Genomic DNA, 22,257 nt, shown 5'->3' with positions numbered 1-22,257 from the left:
AGTTTTAACTGTTTGTTCTTTTCATATTTCACATGTATGAAAACTCTGAATGTCTTAACACATAACGCATTAGTAATTTCACAAACACTCACAATGCCAACTAATGGCAAAAGGAAGCCAGTGCTTTTTAAAAATCACTAGTGGTTCCCTACAAAGCTGACTATAACCCCTCTTAAAAATGGGTTGGAACCTCCCAAGACCTTTGCCTTACTATTTTATGAAAATGAACGGCCTGCGTCTAACCATGTGGCAATGCCGACACATTGTTAGGGTAGTTAGAAAACATTCTTTTTTAGTTAGAAAACATTGTTTTTTAACTGCATGGAAACATACTGACTGACAGAATCTTCAAATACAGTGTACAGCTATATAAACAGAATAAAGATATGTAAAGAAGCCTTTTGTTATCCACATGACTTTTGAACACTCTTACCACACTTTCAGGAATGTATAGTTTTAAATAAAAAACAGGGGGATAATAGAAAATACTTTCTTACCACCAGAAGAGATTATTCTCCTGCTGTGCACAGGTGTAGAGGGCACAGCAATGCAGTGACACTAGGCGTTCACCCTGCAGCTCAGGGAAAGCCTGAGCACTGTGCTCAAGCTTAGAGGCCACTGTGCTTAGTGTGTCATCTACCCAGGTTGCCACCTACGTTTAATACAAACACTTGTTAATGAACAATTCATTACAAATAATAATAAAGCTTTCATTGATTTATTCTCGATTTCAACCCCGTTTCAGAAAAAGTTGGGCAGGGTGTAAAATAAAAACGGGATGTGTTGCAAAACATTGATACACCATATTTGCTTAAAAAAAGCACATAGAAAACATATCAAACGTTGAAACTGAGAAATTTCATAGTAAATTATGTGATTGGCAAATAACCAAAAAAAAAAAAAGGAAACCCCTAAGATTTAATTTGCTTCATTCTGATCAATTTGTTCACAAATTTGTGCCTTTTCTCTACCATTTTAAAACTACGATCTAGTCTTGTGTTCTCTTTTCTGTTGTTTTTTTAAAATCTCTGTTCATCAGGTACATTTCCACAGTGACAAATACACATATATATATACATTTATTTATTTGAATACTCAAAACATGTAGACTTCCAGAGTCTTCCAAGTCGCCAAACACCTTTAAGAGCTTTCAGCATAATAAGTGCATACGTCCCTTATTCTGTTTAACTGTCTAGAGATGCATCTCTGGCCTTCATCTTTCACCTCTTGAAACACATTCTTTTTTGAAACGTGTTGCTGGAATCCAATTCAAAATGGGCCTATAATTTTCCAAAAACAATGACATTAAACGTTTGATTTCTGTCCGTCTGTACTATATTCAATGAAGTATGTAGTATAAAAGATTTCATATTGGGATTTTACACCATGTCCCAACTTTGGCCGAAATCGAGTTGTAAAACCTTTATGAAAAATATTGCTACCAAGAGCAAGTTCAAGAACAATTTTCTGTTTAAAAGGAAAAACATATTATATACCTTGTTGGCCTCCGTAGCCACAGTGGCCCTGATGCTATTGGCAGATAATAAGGTGATCTTTTCATTAGCCAGGCCTAGGAAGGACACACGTGGGTGATGAATGGAAGGATTCTTGTGGGACAAATGAAAAGAAAGTTAGAGATATTAGCTCTTCAAGGAGTCAAACTTTGCTTTCAAGCCAGTTAAATTACTATCATACAGCTGCATATTTTATTTCAATTTAAAAATACATAAATAGCACTTTTGGGGAAAAAGCTACCTGTGCATTCCTATAAGGCTCAGGTTCACTCCACTTCCATTGATAAAGTTCTCCTTTGGAGCTGACAGCCACCAGCTCTGAGAACATGGCACCGATACTCACAAACTTCACACCATCCTGTAAAAAAAGAAATTAGAGCTCTCAGATCATTTCTGATATGGTGAAGAATAAAGTAAATGACTATAAATTGTAACTAGTGGACTGCCATGTCGTTTCAGAGACAGTGATATATGATGAAAGAGAGTAGTATTCAACAACTTTCCACTTGCAATGTCAAAGCAAAGCTGTGTTGTTTTTTAGCATTAAGTCTTTATAAACTCACAAATACATTTCTTTATTCATCAGAAAGCCTGAGACATTCATTCTAAAGTTCAGTTTTGATTACTCCTACCTTGTCAGGCCACCACTGAAGTTCCTCTCCCAGGGAAACGGGGCTCTGCACAGGGATGCTCTTTTTGTCCAAGCTGGGCTCACCCTCACGGCTGGTAGAGCCTCGCTCTGTGTCAAATGAGGCCCCATCTAGCCATCGGCGTTCCCGCAACCTCAATACAGACTCCCTCTCACGCAACAGCTCTGAATCTCGCTCTAAGGGAAGAAGGAGAACTGGTATGCAATAAGGTCACACCAGTGGGATAGAAGTAAGCCACTCTCTGGGAAAGACCCGTCAACATGGTTTTAAGAATAGAGAGATAGAATATTTAAAATCACTGTAATGCAAATCAAAATTGCAGTACAGGAAATTGAGTGGTTGAGGAGTTAAATTGCACTGGGGGGTGAGGTGAGTTTTAGTTTGCACGCAAATATGTTAAAATGCGATGTGGAGGAAGAAGTAAATAGAAAGAAACAAAAACATGCATATGGGCTACACGTGGGCTAGGTAGGTTTTTCTTAATTAAACTGCCTCAGAGGTTCCCTGTCCAGACAGGTTGTCCTAGCGGGCCTTTCTCAGAGAGCTTACAGTATGTACTACAGCCATGCAGCATACAACATCAAACATGTAAAGTCTGTTTAGCCTAACCCCCATATTTAAAAAATCTGGCAAAAACAGACTGGAGAAAAGAAACTGCATCAGCGAACAAGCTGAACCCACAAAACATTTGTTTAAAAGCCTAAATCAATACTAAGATTACATTTAGCAAACAGGGTAAAATCGACATTTTTTACATTACAGATGTCATTCATGTTCTTATTATAATAAAAAGATAAAAATGCTTTTCTTGGAAGATAACACCTGTTTTACTTATAGCTATTAAGGCTCCATGCCAGCATTAAAAGCCATCACCAGTGTTGCAACCACAGCCCCTCTATCACCCTGCTTTCCCTTTTCTTGTCTGAGGAGGGAAGATGAGTTACCTCTGGAGGATCCCAGGCGAGATAGTGAGGAGCGTCTAAAGGAAGGGTAGCCAAAGTAGCTGATGTCCTCGGAGAACATGGCATCAGCATCAATAATCACACTAGGATGAGCCGAGTGAATGTCTGCATCCAGCAGAGACATCAGGTCTTCTGAATAAGAACACAGGCACAAAAGTTTGACAAGTTAGAGAAAATTAATTTAAAAAACATGATTAACATGAACATGACTATCTGCCATTTTGGCTAATACTGTCTTGGCCATTAGAATGTTCTTCACTATATGTAAGCTACGACAATATCTGTCCCCATTTTCTTTCTATGTTTTTATTTGTCAAACCTCCAGGGAGGTAAGACTCGCTGGCCGTGTCGTCTCCATCATCTCCGTCTTCATCATCTCGGCTCAGCAGGTTGTTGACTGCAAGGTTGACATCCAGGTTGGTCCTCTGGAGTTCCCTTATGATAACACTCCTGGACTTCCCCTGGAGAACTACCTGGGCCTGTGGGACAAGTCCAAAAACAAAAACATATTTTATTCCAGCATTCTAGTGGATGTCTATTTCCAAGTAATAAGAATTTAAAACAGAACAATTTGTTTCAGCACAAGAAGAGTTGAAAAGCACAACACCAAAAACAATGGAATCAGATATTATCAGAAATCTGAGACATCTGTACCTGAGTTATAAGTTCTTCAGGGATGACAGAAGCTGGTATCACTGGCTGAGGCTGACTACCTAGAAGGCCTGAGCCACGATCCCTTCCTGTACGGATCACCCTGGTCTGTCGACGGGAATCACGAGCTGCTGTTGAAGACCTTCCCGATGTGCCTCCACCTCCTCCTCCACCACCACCACCACCTCCTCCTCCTCCTCCTCCGCTGCCGCCACCTCCTCCTCCTCCTCCACTGCCCCCTCCTCCTCCACTGCTGCCACCTCCTGTTCCGCCTCCACCTGTTCCTCCACCACTTCCTACTCCACTAGCTCCGTTTACTCCCGAGCTCCAGCGACTCCTGTTACATACAGTAAAAGGCCACGGTCAGAGACAACTGCCAAAAACAACATCGGAATAACCAAGGGATTGTACTTTAAGGCATCTTGGATAAGTCTTTCTGCATCAGCAGCAGCATTTTTAGGGAACTAATCTAACATGGCAATATTTCCTTATTTTATCAGATGTTCTTAGAGTTTAGGTTTTTACAAAAAATGCCCAACATACTTGTTTAGAAGATCAGTAATACCTGTAGGTTTCAGTTTAGCATCAAGCTGTAAAGGGCACTTTCTGAACACCTTCAATAACAGTTGCAACAAGATCATTTGAAGGGAAAATCAATTATCCAGTGCTTACCAATCCCGTAAAATGTCATGTTAAAGAGGATTATATTATACAAGAGTATTCTTGTTTTTGCTCATTTTCTTTTTCATTCAAGATTTTAATGTTTGTATTGTTTGGTCAATGCATGAAATAAATAAATATAAATAAAATAAAGATTAAAAAATAAAATTACTATATATTGCAAATGTATTAAAGTAGAAGAAAATAACCTTTGTTTTGGTGTACATGTAGTAGACACTTTCATATCCATTAGGATCTTAAGGCACCTTTATATTAATTCTTTAGAATGATGAAATCCCCTCATAATTCACCCCTGCCTTGCTGCTAGTTTAGGGCTAAACAGCTAACTCTTTAGGCACCATTTGTCTGTATTAACCCTGCCAGAACTTACCCAAGGGTGTTGCCTGCCAGTCTGCCAAGTGTGTCAGAGCCAGACAGGAACCAGGGCGGATCACTAGTCCTGCCTGGCCTGGAGCTCCTTCCTGTCCCTGAACCACTGCTCAACTTTGAACTGAAAACAAAAGATGGGAGATCAGTTACAAATCTACAGAAGTCCCACACAGGGATAAAAATTTCCATGTATTACCAGGGTAAACAGAAACTTAATTTTTAGTAACAGGAGGGGGTATTTTGGAGACTAGCATGGCAACACCCTTTGGAATCAGAATTGGTTGCAACTTGTTCCTCCTTCAAGACTTTCCCATTTAAAAGTTCTTGGGGTTTGAGGGCTGCGACTCCTTTCTTCTATTTCAAGATAACATTATAGAAGTCTGAGTTTAACAAAAAGTAGTTTAATGTTATGTTCTCAACTTGGGCTATCTCCCCAACCGAGATGTTCGAAATAGATAGTTTTAATTAATGTGGATTCATTTGGTACAATTTCGCTAATGTTACTTATAACAGACACAAAATAACACTGAATTTAGATTACCGACAAAATAACAGAAGTACATTTTAGTCATTTTAAACCATACAGTAGGAAACAAAAAAAAGATTCAAATTATTCAGGATTTACACAGAAACCGTAAATGCACACCAAAAGTCAACAAGTTTACCCAAATCTTATAACATTTATGAACCACGGACATATTAAAGATACACAGATAATATTATTGAGAGAAAGTATTATGGCTTTTTGAAACCACAGACAATATTAGGCAATGCAGAGTAAGTTGTCAAACCTGGCAAAGACAAACTGCCATTCTCTTACAGCAGGTGTTTCAGAATCACACAATGATGCTGACTCTAAAAAAGTCATCAGCTTTCAAGTAATAAGCACGCAAGAATGCATGTTGCAAAACACTCAGGAACATATTGCTCGTTTTTCTTCAAAGCTTGATTCACATCCATTAGATTAGACGACAGTACGTCAGACTGAAGGACTGCACATCTGACACTGTGGTCAGCAGCATTGGAGCACCACAGGGGACCGTGCTCTCCTCTGTCTTGTTCAACCTGTATACCTCTGACTTCCACTATAACTCCGAGCTCTGCCACATGCAGAAATACTCGGATGACACTGTGATAGTTGGTTGTGTCAGGGATGGACAGGAGGAGGAGTACAGGAGCCTGGTAGGGGACTTTGTGACGTGGTGCAGTTCAAACCACCTGCAGCTGAACACCTCCAAGACCGAGGAGATGGTGGTGGACTTCCGAAGGAACAAGCCACAAGCTGGCTCTGTGGTGGGCGCAGAGCTGGACTCTCTAGTGACAGTGGCGGAGAGAAGGACCTTGAACAGAATGCTCTCCATCATGGACAACACACAGCACCCTCTGCACAGCACCTTCACCGGGCAGAGGAGTGTGTTCAGTGGCAGACTGCTGTCACAATCCTGTTCCACAGACAGACTCGAGAACTCTTTGGTCCCCCTGGCCAAACGTCTGTACAACACCTCACAGTTATGGCAGGGGGAAAGCACACAGTGACTCTTGGACTAAATCTTCCTTTTTCCATTTCCCATTCTTTCCCACAGCTGTCCCAAGAGTCAGCCTCTAGTTGGACACTTTAATGATATCCTCAATTATTTAAATCACACCTTTAATGTTTGCACTGACTGTTATTTAATGTCTGTTTTTTTTATCATTTTATTCTTTCTAAACATTGCTAGAAAAAATGATTCATCTAGAGGTATTCTTAAATCTTTTTTTCGGGTTAATATATATGAATGGGAGGGGGGGCGTCGTTTTTGTGGTTAATTTGTAACAAATGTTTCATGTCATGTATGTCTTTGTAACCTGCAACTGGATGCTTTGAATTTCCCTCAGGATCAATAAAGTATCTATCTATCTATCTATCTATCTATCTATTACGAGCGACAGAAAAAAGGCCTTCAAAACTGTTTAAAGTAGTTCCGCTGGAATATATTGACTAAAAGTCTAGTGGCAACAGTTTACTTGCTCCATACATGTACCTATACAAATAAACATGGAATAAAATAAATAATATAAACTATCAAGGATAAGTTTGTCACAATTATATTATCATAGCAAACAAAAAGCAGAGGAGCTCAGTGTTTTCCTAAAAATTCATTTGTTAGGAAATTCATTGTTAGGAAAACACTGCTGTGTCGCTAACGAGCTCTGGCTCAAACACAACCCTCTGCCCCCGTGGTCACAACCTGACCCACCGTGCTTTTGCCATCCCCGCTGTCAGAGTCGAGGTTGAACTTGCTGTTAATCTCTTGGCTACAGATAAGCATTAATCCCTGTCTTCAAACAATGATACTTTCACCACCAAGTGTTCTTGTACATGGGGCAAATGCCCGCTCCCTTTCTCCCTCCCACATCTGTCAGCGCCCATCTCAATAGACTGGAGTGAGGGTTCAGTGAGAGCAGTCCAGGAAGCATGGAGCCAGTTCCAGCACAGAGCTACAGAGTTTCCCTGGAATCAAGTGGACCGCACTCTGCTCGTTTTAATAAGATTTGAGGCTGAATTTGCAGTATTTCACTATTTGAAGTGGTTTTCCGATATTGTTAGCTTTGACTTGTTTCGTTTCTGTATGTGCAGCGCGTTTCATGTGAATGCAGTTGATTCAGCTTTCTACATGTTTGTTTCATTCGCTGCATGTTTCAGATGTTTTTTTGGAAGTTTAAATTTGCTTTTTAAGTTACAGTTTTTTTTTTTAATAAGCTATGTTTTTAATAATGTAAGTTGTTTCAGCTTCTGCCCAGCCTTTGCACCTAACGGCCACAGTACTCATCAGATTGAAAGACAGATTTTTTTCCGTCATAAGACACATAAAGTAGTTATAAATCATATAAGACATATGTGCTATGTTGATAATTTAATTATATCAGGCTAAAGGCAACATTTATGCTAGTCAGTCAATCAATCTTTATTTGTATAGCGTCAACTCATAACAAGTGTTATCTCGAGACACTTTGCAAAAAGCAGGTAAAAGACCTTACTCCTTATTACTTTAAAAGAGCAGGTAAAATACCTTACTTATTGCTTTATTACAAAGACCCAGCTTAATCCATCATGAGCACTTCTTGTGTTATCTACCTCTTGTTTTCTCCCTCCCTCGGTATACAATTGATTTTTGCGCCTGAAGGTTAAGTAAGCACCTGTTTCTTAAAGAACAAAGCCCAGTCAACAAAACCTGTGAAGCAATTGAAACCACATCTGTGTATGTATTGCAATTGCCATTAATTTAGGAGACGCCTTTGTCCGCTCTTTCCTGTATGTAACGAATCTGGATATTTATAAAAGCAAGATTTTTTTTATAGTATATATTATAAAACCTGTTATACAAGACTTACTTCTGATATCTATTTTTTCCATTTAAAAAGTTGGCTGTGTAAAATATACCAGTGTAACCAATATACCAGTATAAAATGCTGAGACATGTGGTATCATTACCGCGAATGCAACCGCCACAAACACACACGGCATTACCTGACGCCATTGAAAATTTGCCCCCATTCATTGTGTATGGCAAGCTGTGCTCTGATACATAGCAATGCAGAGCAGGCTTGCAGCACCACTTTTTAACATATTTTCTCCTACATTAGGTAATAATCATGCATTTAAAGAAAAGGGTAGTTTATTGCTCAGTAAATAAACCTTGTGTCGTGCTCTTCTGATTGAAATACGCCTCAGTTTAAGTCAACTTATGACCAATGGAGGTGGGCAGCACGACTCGAGGGTGTGTTCAACTTTCACCCTAGATTGAGAGCTCAACTACCATACTTAAGGTAGTAGGTGAGCAAACTCCACAAAGTGAAATGATGGTACTAAAAGAGCTCTACAGCTGCACAGAAACTGCATGTTGTGGACTTTGCTGTAACATTACAAAGTACTATAGCGAGCCAAAAGGACACACTTGCCAAGTTCATATATCAACAATCACAATTTGTCAATGTAAGCATGTTCAGTGTTTTCTGGAGAGGACATTTCCACAATAAATTGATTATACCATCTCAGTGCCAAAAACTACCATACTTTCCAAGACAGAACGCAGTATAAAGAAGTGTCTCACCCATCACTGCTGTCCGGTTTGCTGAGCTCCAGGCGATCAGGCTGGACAGCAAAACTGATTCTACACACGCGTCCATCCTATAAGAGAACATGTATTGTTTTTACAGCCACACATTTGACAAGTGTAAACCTTCAAAATCAAGCAGTAATGTGTGCTATTGTTGAAATACATCCATTTTCTCACAACAATACCAAAACCTATCTTTCATCCTCTGTATGTAACGCTGTGTCAGACATACTAATGTACTGTCTGTGGAGCAGTTCGACATACTTAAGGTATATTTTAATGTTAGGTTTGTATTTATATCAAATGTGTCTTTACCCCTCTAAATTAATTTAGTTTTTGAAACAAACAACTTTAATCTGATCATCTTATCCATGGACACACACAGACACGAACACCAGGAGTACACAGTGTGTTTTGAAAAGTTCCACTTGATATTCTGGTATTTAGAGGAGTTTATTAGCAGAAAGCAGCTGTACATTAGCATGATTAAAAAGAAGCCGTGAGAAGCTTCAGTTTCGATAGGAGCAAGGCAACTCAATCAGTGCATTTACAAGAGGGACGTACGGACAGTTGCTCTCTCTCCCTCTCTCTCTGAAGCTGGGTCTCTCTGCCTGCCCAGGTATTGTCTGTGTGTGGGAAACACTGAACTAAACTGAGTATTAAGCGTATTTGATAGCTGCAGCTATCAGCGGCTATTTGATAGCTGCAGCATACTACTAACTCAATTCAATGTACTGAAACAAATGTGTACGTGAAACAAAAACATTCTTTTTAAGCGTATAATTTTGTAGGAAATCAAAGGAAAACCGCAGCCATCATAGGAGGAGGTTGAAATGCACAGAAACAGGATGTGACCTCTGCAGTCGACTGCCTCACGTCTCACAACCTCTCCCTCAAAATCCTCTTACCTCAAGGAGAAATCCGGCATGGTTTGGACCCACAACACACTGTTTCAAGGTTGCCTGCTCCAAAACACCAAGGTGTGGATGACTTCATTGAAAAAAAAGAAAAGTAAAAAGACAAATGAGACACAATAATCATAAAAGATCCTATTTACACCTCCAATAGTTATATGTTCACAAAAACTTACCTATTATAGCTGTATTTGTTGAGTTTCTCTGAGACTTCACGGAGCCTGACAAGAAAGCAAAGGAATTATTCATGAAAGTAAGACAATAATCAATCTAATAAATTGAGGTTGTTATGGGCAATTCAATTCAGTGCCAAACCCTATAGATAAACTTAGTTATTATGCATAAAAACTGATAACACTTCAATAATATTTTATATTTCCCCTTATTTACTGTCATAATTTTACTAAACACAGACGATCTAAATAATCTTAAACAGCTTCCATCATTGTCTAGTCTTTGATCCTCATTTAAAGGGAAAAATAATCCCAGTATATAAACACATAGTACATTTTTTGTTGGGCCCAATGTCAAAAAAACATGTGGCAACAGGGCTTTCTAATGGAATAGTGAACAGTTACAAACACACGGTGCATCCAAAAAGTAGTTATTTACCAGACTATTGTTTTGGTCACCTAGCAACAAATGACAAAATACGCCAATTTTTTTTTTGTGTGAACGCAAACTGCTGAATTTTTCATTTCAGACTTCACCCAGAGTTTCTCCTGCCAGACCCCTAGTATTCTTTCAACAGTAAGTCAGGGTGAGATGATGTGAGAACAGAGCAGGATATTCTGCAGAGAATTCACCTTGAGCTAGTAGGAGGGGGAAGGATGTTTATATACTGGGACTGCTGCACGGTGCATACAGTGTATTCATGCGACCGCTAAGATCTCCGTGCGCGTAATTAAATGCTAAATGGACTTGAGATTGTAAAGCACTTTTCTAGTCTTCTGGCTACTCAAAGCGCTTTTACCAAGGATGTCACACCTACACATTCACACACTGATGGCAGAGGTTGCAATGTAACCTCTACCATCTGTGGGCAGCTCTGTCACTCTGACATCTCTCCATTAGTGCATGTCCATAGGATCCTGTTTGTGCATGTGTGTATATTTCAGCCTGTGTGTGTGTTGCATGGTTAACAGAGTGCAAAAAAAAACAGAAATTCAGGGTTAAGTGTCTTGCTCAAGGACACATTGGCATGTGTCAGATCATGGTTTGTTCTAAATGCAGTCCCAGTATATGAATTTGGCTAAGCCTCGTACCTAAAGAAGCTAGCATTATTATAAGGGATGACAAGAACTAATTAAAAACCATAACTGATCTTAACGTTAAAGATCCAAGAGCATCCGTCTGCAGAGCCCTGGATCGGTACAACTGAAAATGGCCAAACAGGAAAAGGCCTGATTGTCACGTTACAAACCAAAGGCTTTGCTGCTTGTTCCTATGTGATTGTTCTGCATACAGCACTCAGCATCTTCAATCTCTTGAGACTTTAACATTGACCTTTTACCTTTTTATGAGAATAACGTTCTCATAAAGTAGGTAGGTGGGTAACTAATTAGAGGTTTATATTTTAATTCAAATGGATTATCTTTTAAGAGCAATTGTATAATTCAACTCATTATTTTTGGGAAATTTAACATCCACAAACAAAATGGACTTCCTCGAAACACTGCTTCCATCATTTTCTCCTTGTTCATCCCAGAGTAAAGGGTCTTTTCGTAGGAACCAGTATTTGAGAAATACAAATATTTGAAATATTTATAGAAATGATTTGTTTCCTTCAATATCTATATGAATTTTAGCTTAACTGTGATTTAATCCTGAATGTGGGATCAGAAGAAAATGTATTTTCTTGTACAATGCACAAAGTTGTAGAGATACAAAGAGTTTTAGAATTTAAAAAAACCTGTTTTGATGAGCATGTAAATAAGTGATAGTGGAAGGAGTACCATGTTCTAAAAGACAACAAAAGTAATATTACAAAACTGAAGTGCAGAAAAAGAAAATACAACTTGCATATAATAACTTATATTACACTATTTTCCCATAAAATGATTGTTGCTGCAACAATTGATGTTGCTCATTGTTGTTATTGATTTCTTTCTGCATCTCCCTCTATCCCACTTTCCAAGCACAACACAGTTTTGGCAGATGGCTGTTCAACATGAGTCTGGTATTGCTCAAGTTTTCTGTCTGTTAAAAATATGTTTTTCCTTGCCCCTGTAACTTTGCTTAATGTTGCTTAGTGTTGTGCTCAAGGTGGATTAATGTTGGGTCTTTGTAAAGAATATAACGAAGAGTACGGCATTTTACCTGCTCTTTTGTAAAGTGTCCTGAGTTAGCATTTGTTGTGAATTTGCGCTATGCAAATAAAGATTGACCCTCTGAAAAGTACTCGCCAAACGGAAAATCTACCCGCATTTGGCGCTTGGCGGGTGTTGATTTCGGACCCTGATCACATCGATTAGAGGTTCGGAATGTCAGTTTTGATTAATTGCCCAGCCTTATCCTCAATTATATACACATTTTTATAGATCTAATAATAATACTAGCAGTTGGATAAACCTGAAGTTACAGCTTTGTTTTTAAATACATAATTCGGGAGTCTGTGTCGGGACGGGCTCTGTGCTTTTATTCCTGGCTTTTTCCCAGACACACACAAAACTCAGGGACGTGGTCCGTTAAGCAGCAGGTTCAGCAACAGGGAAGCTGTCCGTATTAGCAAAATATCCGAAGGGCGGAGGCCAGGTTGGAACCAGGACGGGAGTCGGAAATACAGACGCTGTTCAGACACGCTATGGAGCGGACGCAACCCCCCCCCCCCCAGAGTCACAGAACAACAGCTCAATGTACAGGTACACTCAGTGTACAGGTACACTCAGGGCACGGCCACACTGTACTGTGCCGTACTCAAGCACGATTGGCCCCCCGCTGCCCGTGGTCACACTGCACCAGGACTAACCGTGCATAAACACGATTACCTCTTGTGTATTTAGTTGTAATACAACACATGCATGCTTTATGTTATTATGAAGCGTGCTCAGTTTACAAACAGGCGGACTCGGGAAAAATACAATTTTAAAAAAAGGGACACGCAGTCAAGTTCGCGTATGCACAACACAGAACACGACAGCTACTTTGTGGCTTATATTGAGTCATTTTAGTCAGATACAAACCATGAAACTCTGGATTTCTCCATAACGTAGTCAGCGTTGTGTACCCGCGTGCTTGTGCACGTGCATGAAGTGTACCGTGCCGAAGCACACCTCTCCGAAGTGGGCCAAAGCCAAGGAAGTGCACAGAGCGGTCACACTGGCCAAACTAACTGGACTTTAGGGTTGAAGTGTGCTTGGGCACGATACTGATTGCCAGTGTGACTGCGCCCTCACGCTGATAAATCACCGCTTAGAAAACCAAACAGCCTTGGAGCGAGCAGACAGTTTGTTAAAACTGTTTGTTTTTGGTCTCAGCCCAACTCGATCGTATACTGAACTGCTAACCTAAATGATCAGACAAGATCATTCAACAACAGGAATAGAATTCAACAAACAAAAACACATAATTAGTCTATTTGCTGATTATGTTATGATCTATCTAAGGGACCCTGTGAACTTTTTTATGCAACTTATGCAAATTCTAGAAAAATTCTGTTTGCATTCTGGGTACAACATTAATTCACTTTAAACTCAAGTTCTCATGTTTAACTGCTCACCAATCCAGAAACTTAAACAACTCAGACTGGGAAGAAGGATCACTAAAATACCTTAGTATAAATATAACCAAAAACTTAATGAGATCCCAGAAAAGATGTGGTTTGTTATGTGGAAACCAAGTCAAACCACAACACAAACACAGACATGGAGAGAATTGATTTGGAAAAATTAAATTCTGTACTTCATGACATGCAAGATTTTAAGTAAACAAATGAATATCAACAGCAATGCTGGAGGAGACTACACAACAACATGGAACCAAACCACACACACATCTTTTGGTATTGCACAAAGATAAAAACCTTTCTGGGATGATACATTCAGCTCTCTGCAAAGTGCTGGGTTATCAAATCCCTTGATCATGTCTCATTTTATACATGTGACATGTGGAAGGATCTGTGCATGAAGGAGACCAATACTTGATAAGATTCTCCTCGCAGCAGGAAAAAAAACAATCACTAAAAACTGTTTTTCAAGTCATGTGTTTAATGTCTGTAAAGACATTTTTTGTCAGAATTTTGTACAATGTTAAAAGTGAAATAAATTAAAAAAGAAATGAAAAGAATGTGCTTCAATCCAAGTTTATAACCATAGATGTTTTTAAATCATATAATAGCCTACATGCTTGTGTGTTTTGCTCATTAAGATCTCATTTGAACCAACATATTTATAAATGTAGGGTTTTAGTCAGGCTTGGGTCCATGAATACAGTTTTTGAGACGGGCCCGTCCGGTTCGGACAGAATTTGCACAGGTTTGGTCTGGTTCAGGCTGGACTTTCTGGGGCCGACCCATGCTCTACTGCATACAGTACACAGTGCCTGGTGCTGAAACAAAGCAATGTCACAGCAGCAACAGTTATCACCCCGACAAGTGCACTTTTGAAAAACCTGAGCATGATTTGGCAACAGAATACATGACAACTTGCTTAGTACCAAGTTAATATGAAAACGGGCTCAACGGGCCCAGAACTCAATGAGGTCTGTTCGTTTTCAATGTCCATACAGTGTATCCTCTTTCACTCTCTGGTCACGTTATGTATTCTGCAGCCAAATCATACTGAACATGTTCATAAAAAAAAAAAAGAACTTTATTTGCGATTTCTTCTCGATAAAAAAAGGCTACAGTGAAAATGATTCTGGTGAGTCAAAGGAGAGCAACCCACATCAGCGCGGACGCAAGGACACTGAAGACACGAGTGAAGTCGGCAGTGTATTGGAGCATTTTGGGTACATCAAGAATGACCACTGAGTTATTTAAGATGACAGAGTCCCACTGTTCCCAAAACATACCGGGAAAAGTATCCGCATTAAATAATATGTTAATACATAATAACAGTGATATTACGGTTAGGGCTGAAACGATTCCTCGACTAACTTGAATAATCCGAGGACAAAAAAAATCAGAATAAAAAGACGAAACACAGCCTAAATAAAGGGATAACAGCCTGACTAAAGCCCCGAGCCTACCAGCTCAAAGCAGGGAGAAGAAGAGTGACAAGAAAGGCCACTGAACTTCAGGAGTTTGGAGATATATTTACCGCTATTTACCGTCCAACAAAAAAACAGTTGCATGCTCTGAAGACAAGTGCAGGTGAAACGGGAAACACCACAAACCTTTGAAACAATATCACTGATAAGACCACAACGAAAGACAGAAATTACCAAACGAGTGTTTGTGGACCCTCAGCAAGTACCTAATTCAGTAATGAGTTAAGTGTTACTCCCCAGCAACAAACTCATATGAGTCATATGAGCGTTTTTCAGCACCATGCTTATGATTGTGAAACGTTCCTCTGTTCATGTATAGTTTATCATGTTCTGACAATAAAGAAGGGTAAACCACAATTAACAATCTGGTTTCTTCAACTTTCACTCAGGATCAAAAATCAGCCTTTCAATTTCCAAGAAATATCAACTGATATGAAAGTGTTTATCGTGATAACATTTTTAGTCGTATCGCCCAGTCCTAGTTGCATCTCTATATGCGAGTGGCAATTTATACAAATACATTTTTAAAAAAAATCGGTCTTAATTATACTTGGACGGTTAAATATACTTGGACAGCTCACCCAGGTATCGTCTATGTGTGACCGACACTGCCTCTAATAATACACACAGCTTGTCCAGCCCCGCCTCCTGCAGCAAAGTGAAAAGTTGCCTAAATTACACAAGACATAATATGTTTCTACCATTGTGTTTCGCTTGTGGGTGAGCCTTGTTAATGACGTGTAGCGTATTGAAGACACAGGCCACGTGTCAGACACTACTTGCCAGGAGTACTGAGAAAAAGGAGACTGTTGACTAATTTATCCATCGCAAATGAGAATCATATGTGAATAAAGACAATTTAATGCTTAAACTGTCTGCAACCATACCTGGGTGGGCCACCCAGTTAGAATACTTATAGAAACACGCCGCCGCCTAGTCACTGCACACCTGCCCAAATGCATGTGTACTTAAAGTGTAAAGCGTGTGTCAAGGAGGGAGAAAAAGCAACCAGAACTCAAATGATCCAAGACTTGATTGGCTCATTCTGATGCAGTGTTTCTGACCAGTCCATCAAAAACCCTGTTTAATGTTTTATCCTGTGTGTATTTATAAATAATGCAACGTCAAAATACATTTGGGTGAATCAATATCAAAGCATATTGAACCAAACAATATCAAATTGTGACCCACAGAATTTAAATCCAGTTGCGAAGTTCCTGACATACCCAGTCCTACTATGAGCTTGAATTCAGAACTATGTATTAAGATCTTCACAAGAACATTTATCTAGCAGGTTGTCTTCAAGTAGACCAGGGATGGGCAACTTTGGTCACAGCAAGGGCCACATTCATTTAACTCTCACTGCCAGGGGGCCAAATTGTAGTTTCCAAAAACGATTGAAATCGATTGTGTCTCAAATGTAACTCAACATATACCAGTGATCATACTTCTGGCTTTCATGATTTCATGGCAGACTTTGTCATGTTTTCTTCATGACTCCAATTATTTGATATGTCAAAATTGAACAGAGGGCCACGTTGAGGGATGATGGGGGCCGCATGTGACCCCCCGGGCCGCCAGATGCCCACCCCTGAAGTAGACCATCATATTCTCAAATGATAACAAAGTATGTTATGTTTGCCTGAATCATGACACTAACAACAGCATCCATAATGTTAAGTATAAGAAGGGAATGCATGCTGTGGCCACTTTGCATTTTGACAGTAAAAAAAATAACAAATTAATTAATAACACTGTAACACTGAAGAACACCATTGATCATCTCTGTACAACAGCTCACCTCATGCGAGCAGAGAACTGTCATCATGATAATATCTGTCTCTCCATAATGTAATCTGTTCTGCACATGTTTAAATCTACAAACTATCCCTGCACTCATGTTCACTTCATCTGTCTGTCTACTCGCCCTTATATTGAACAGTCTCTGCTTATAATATGTCTACACTCATGCACTTCAACTTATGTCAATACTGTCCATTTACGACTCTGTTCTTGCACATTTACATTTAATCTTTCGTATTTAATTTGCAACCATTTATGACTCTGTTCTTGCACATTTACATTTACTCTTCCATATTTAATCTTCCTATTTAAGACTAGTAATGCTTAGTTAAATCCTGGTTGTATATATTCACATTCTTAGTTTTGATATTTGTAGTGCTTATTTACTTTGCATTTAATATTATATTGTGTTTAGATTTGTGTTTTTTTACTCATTGTGTGTGTTTGGATAACCTGCTGCTGTAACGCCACAATTTCCCAGTTTGGGGATCAATAAAGTAATTCTATTCTGTGTGTAATCCAGACGACTTGACCCCTTACTAAAGTAGATAACTGGATTAAACACAATGTTGTCGGCTTTACTTTTTTTTGTACATTTTTTTTTCCAATAGTCCTTTTTATTGAAAAAAAAAACACACAAGTTGCATCACTAAAAAATAAATAAAAAAAAACCCTTGACACTAAAAACCCTGAAACAAATAGTTGTCTTTGTCAGGAGCGTGTTATCGCATTCGCCTGCTGCTGCTGCTGCTGCTGCTAGTAGCAACAACTAGCTACCGTGATGCTAACATTACATCGTTGATAAAGATAATGAACGAAACTTCTCCAAACAACAGCGACACGTGTCCAAACAGTTCGTGTGTGACATCTGACACAAAAAAACGAATGTGATTTAAAAAATAAATTAAAAAGCAGTGTTTTTTAAGGCCTCTCAATCCCTCTCATTCCCATCCCCCAACCCGCATTGTCTGCCTCAACTTTGACTGCGAGCCAATCCTCCCAGAGAGCCCAAAGAAACAGCCTGCTAGCCGTTAGCTGCTCACCACTAGCATCTCCACCTAGCAGCGAGCTAACGAGGACTGTTCATGATGCGGGGCCTTGTTTCACACCGTGGAGGGTCATTTCATTGTTTTTTTTTTAACGTGAATGCAAACGCATGTAAATCTTCATGTCGTTCCTGAACACAATCTACAACACGGTGTACCAAACGCAGCTCGTCATGATTGTTTTTTTTGTGTTTTAAATCCTGCTTTTCCTCCGGGGCCGCAGTGAAATACCTGTCATTGAGCTGATCCTCGGTCCCGGGCAACGGGTGAACCACGAAGTGAATAGATGTCATGGGGTCAATCCAAAAAAATCCCTCTCACCGCCGGGTAAAAACTGTGGAAATCTTTTTTTTTTGTTTTATAATCGGTCTGTTTTTTGTGGATTCATAAGAATCGTGTGATGACGGAAAAACCCTCGAGTTTTGATCCGAGCCTCCTCACAGACATGCCGCCATCTTAGCTCTAGCGAGCTTTCTCTGTGTGTTGATTAGTGCACATTGCAGCGGCGCCGCTGGTTGGTTGAACCCCGACGAGAAACAGGAAGTAGGTTGAAATTGGAGCGGATTGGCTTCAATGGGAAAAGGCACGTTGTCTGTTGGAAAATTATTAGACTTTGAGACCCTGAAGTATTTCCCCCTTAACTAGCAGCCCTAACTGCATGTGTCTATTTATATCGTGTAATTTATTTAAATTTAAATTCATTTAATGCATCTTTAAATTCACTGCTGTATAAAAGCGAAAGATAGGTTCACTTCATCTGTCTGTCTACTCGCCGTTATATTGTATAGTTTCTGCTTATAATATGTCTGCACTCATGCACTTTAACTTATGTCTATACTGTCCATTTACGACTATGTTTTTGCACATTTACATTTCATCTTTCATATTTGTGAATGGCCCCCTCCCATACATATCTATTAACCCGAAATAAAAGATTTAAAGAATCCCCTTAGATCAGGGGTGGGCAACTGGCGGCCCGGGGGCCTCATGCAGCCCCCATCAACTCTCAACGTGGCCCTCAGGTCATTTTTTACATATCAATTCATTGGAAACATGAAGAAAACATGAGAAAATCTGCCATGAAATCATGAAAACCAGAAATATGTGCATAATAATATTTGATCACTGGCATATGTTGAGTTACATTTGAGACATAATTGATTGGAATTGTTTTTTGTATCCTACAATTTGGCCCTCTAGCAGTCAGAATTGAATGAATGTGGCCCTTGCTGTGACCAAAGTTGCCCATCCCTGCTCTAGATGAATCAAATTTAAACTGTGCAATTAAAAATAGACTTATACAAGAAATGTACTTAACCCGTGCAGGGATAAAAATATATGTGCAATTTAAACAAGAATTTAAAACAGTTGAGGAAAAAAATCTGTAATTAGACCTGAATCTAAAAAATAAGAATAAAAAAGTGTTGACCTTCTGAGGTTGTGTTGTTTATATATGTACAGCAATGTTTAAAAAGCAGATAGTGCAAAGATAGGTTCAGGGAACTTCTTTACTAAATAAGTGATGCAATACAAAAGCTAAGACAACAGGTAGGCGCTACAGTAGGCCTATAAAAATATACAATATATTTTAATATTTCCTTCTGCTGACAGTAAAAAGGTAAATCAAATTAACCGTCTGACAGTTTTTCGCAAAAAAACTTATTCTGTGCGTCTTGGCCATTTGTTTTGATTTAATCCCAAAGGAGATTGCATTTTTAACCAATTAAAATAAATTGCAATATACTTTTAACCTACAGTTAATTTCCCTCCTAAGTGGTTGGAATAAACAACACTTTAACCTTCCTAAAGACCTTAAAATTGTAGTTGTGGAGCAAAAAACAAATTTTCTCTAAATCTGTAGTTCAAAAAAGAAATGGCACTGTGGATGGTAAGGATTTTTTTCTGTGAAGTGTACAAAAACCACCATTACCTGACCTTAATATTACATCTCAAGATCTGACAGTGATAAAAGTTGGGAGATTTTCAGCATTATGCTGATACTTAATGCTTACACTAGAATTGCAATTAAGACTGAAGCCATAGTTTGAACTCAGAAGGGAGAGAACTAAAAGTCTGTTCATATTGTGTTCCAAACTGTAATCCGGGTATATTCCTTGCACTGGTTTGAAGTCCCACAAATGATGAGAGCAACAGTGATGCCAGCATGCTGACCTGATTCAGAAATATAAAAAAACTGGATAAATGTAGAATCAATGTTAACTTGTATAAAACTGATCAATAAAAAGTACTTTATATAAGTGTCACTTTTTAAGTTCATATCAGAGATATTTTTAAATAAATGTAAAGAACATAAAAAATAAACTAATTAGAATTAGGCAATATAAGAAAATGAATGTTGAACAATTCATCAATGACCTAATCTCAATCAACTGGGATAGGTTCCAATTAATTCCAAATGTACAAGATGCATGGGACTTTGTATACTCAGAATTTATTGTCATTTTTGATAAACATGCTCCCCTGAAATCTACTTAAGTCAAAGGAGCACATCTACCATGGATATCCTCTGACTTTATACTGCTATATAGACAGAGAGATAATGCATGTCCACGTTTAGAGATAGCTGGGAAAAATACAGAGAAATATAAGCAAAACCATGACCAGGAATGCCAAATCCAGTTATTATAAAGAGTCTCTTATTCAGGACTTAAAAAAAATAAAAAATTCTGGAATAAAATAAAAAAAGCAACAAATATATCTGAAAAAACCTCTCCTACTAAGTTAAAAGTTAACAATAATATACTCCAAGACCCACTCCATGTCGCTCAAGCTTTCAATCAGCATTTCTCCTCTGTTCGTTCAGCTGTCAACTCCCTCTTCAAATGGTTTCTTTAGCAATGCTACACTCACTTATAATCTTTCTGTCAAGGCTATAACACCTGTTGAGGTACAGGAGGCTATCAATAATCTAAAATCGTGTAGTAGCCCTGGTTTAGATGGAATTGAAACCAAATTTCTGAAACTAGCTTCACATATTTTAATGTATCCTCTTTGTGACCTCTTTAACATGTCTTTATCTACATGTCAAATACCCACTATTTGGAAATGCTCTCGTTCACAAAGGGGCCGATATTCTCGATGCCAACAATTACAGACCAATTTCAGTCATATATTTGGTTGCAAAAGTGTTTGAAAAATGTACTTATGATCAATTGTCACGTTATTTAAGTACTCCATTTCAGTCTGGCTTTAGACCAAATTACTCAACAACTACTGCCTTGCTTTAACTCACAAATTACATTTTTTCTGCATCTAATAACAGACATCTGACAGGCACAATTTTTCTCTGAAAGTCTGAAAAGGAGCTTCCAGTGAGGCAAAATGACGATTTTTGCCTCACTGGAAGCTGTTGCGGTTAGCAGGGTGAAACTACAACGCTATGTTCCTCATATTTTCGACCACTGAAGCCACAGACCAATCACAGATCAGTGGGTGGGAACTCACTCCCAGAATTGAAACTTAACGTCCGCCATATTGCTTGGAAGCTAAGCTAACAGGTTCTATGGAGAAAGCTGATAATGGCCGCAAGCCCGGCCCCCGGGAGCCCGGCCGCCCGGTAGTGTCGGTGCTCTCACTGTTTGCCTATGGACACAGACATAGAGTCTGTTTTCTGCCAGGAATTTCCAAGATCAATTCTCTGAATCAGTTGAGGAAATGGCCTCGTGTTGAAGTAAATATGTCTGTAAATGTTTTTATTACTATATTTCTACTGCTATACTGTAAATTTAGGGGAAACTGTAACAATCGAATTTCCCTCTGGGATTAATAAAGTATTTCTGATTCTGAACTAGAGGACCTTAGTGGGAGTGGCCTGCGGTGCTGTGCATTCTGGGATTTGGTGTCTTTCAACCACATGAGCCAAAAAGACACTTTCTGCCTTTTCACGGTCAATAAGGCACCAACTTCAAAATGTATTTCACAAGTTTTATAATGCAAAAACTACAGTAATAGATATGTCTTACTTGAAAATGATACGTTTCTGAATCAATTTTAGTTGTATATGATATATATAAAAAATACAGACTGGTCAACACTCAGTCGTCGCCTACCTGCTATTTATTAAAATACATTCTTGTTGAGAAACAGTATTAAGACATTTTTTTCCCCTTCTAAGGATGGCGATCAACTGCCTGGTGGTTTAGCTCTGTGTGAAGGCCTTCAAGGAAAACAAGTTTAGAAACACTACTTGTGTAACTTTTGTTTTAAAAGGCCCCTTTCTGCATACAATAATCGCTTACGGCCATACCACTCTGAACACACCCGATCTCGGAAGCTAAGCTGGGTCGGGCCTGGTTAGTACTTGGATGGGAGACTGCCTGGGAATACCAGGTGCTGTAAGCT

At 39.0% G+C, this 22,257-nt stretch overlaps 1 protein-coding gene and 1 pseudogene across 9 annotated transcripts in view; one reads left to right on the top strand and one right to left on the bottom strand.

Annotated features, from left to right (window-relative positions):
• The window catches only part of ubr5 (ubiquitin protein ligase E3 component n-recognin 5), a 42,615-nt gene extending 24,262 nt beyond the window's left edge, over window positions 1–18,353 (bottom strand). For 7 of the 9 annotated variants that reach the window (XM_065957767.1, XM_065957774.1, XM_065957771.1 and 4 more), the window contains exons 1-12: window positions 18,127–18,353; window positions 10,015–10,059; window positions 9,833–9,914; window positions 8,919–8,995; window positions 4,829–4,948; window positions 3,781–4,114; window positions 3,446–3,605; window positions 3,109–3,258; window positions 2,147–2,358; window positions 1,756–1,872; window positions 1,497–1,607; window positions 498–652 (exon numbers count right to left, since the gene is read on the bottom strand). In XM_065957767.1, the coding sequence (XP_065813839.1) occupies window positions 498–652; window positions 1,497–1,607; window positions 1,756–1,872; window positions 2,147–2,358; window positions 3,109–3,258; window positions 3,446–3,605; window positions 3,781–4,114; window positions 4,829–4,948; window positions 8,919–8,995; window positions 9,833–9,914; window positions 10,015–10,059; window positions 18,127–18,188 (1,625 nt within the window). In that variant the 5' untranslated portion in view covers window positions 18,189–18,353. The remainder of the gene's footprint in view (window positions 1–497; window positions 653–1,496; window positions 1,608–1,755; window positions 1,873–2,146; window positions 2,359–3,108; window positions 3,259–3,445; window positions 3,606–3,780; window positions 4,115–4,828; window positions 4,949–8,918; window positions 8,996–9,832; window positions 9,915–10,014; window positions 10,060–18,126) is intronic. The other 2 variants (XM_065957773.1, XM_065957775.1) reach the window with 2 other exon arrangements.
• Window positions 18,354–22,148: 3,795 nt separating this feature from the next.
• Window positions 22,149–22,257, top strand: LOC114920466 (5S ribosomal RNA; annotated as a pseudogene).

Source organism: Labrus bergylta, chromosome 8 (assembly GCF_963930695.1).
Source record: "Labrus bergylta chromosome 8, fLabBer1.1, whole genome shotgun sequence".
NCBI lineage: Eukaryota > Metazoa > Chordata > Actinopteri > Labriformes > Labridae > Labrus > Labrus bergylta.
This window is presented reverse-complemented; position numbering and strand designations above follow the sequence as displayed.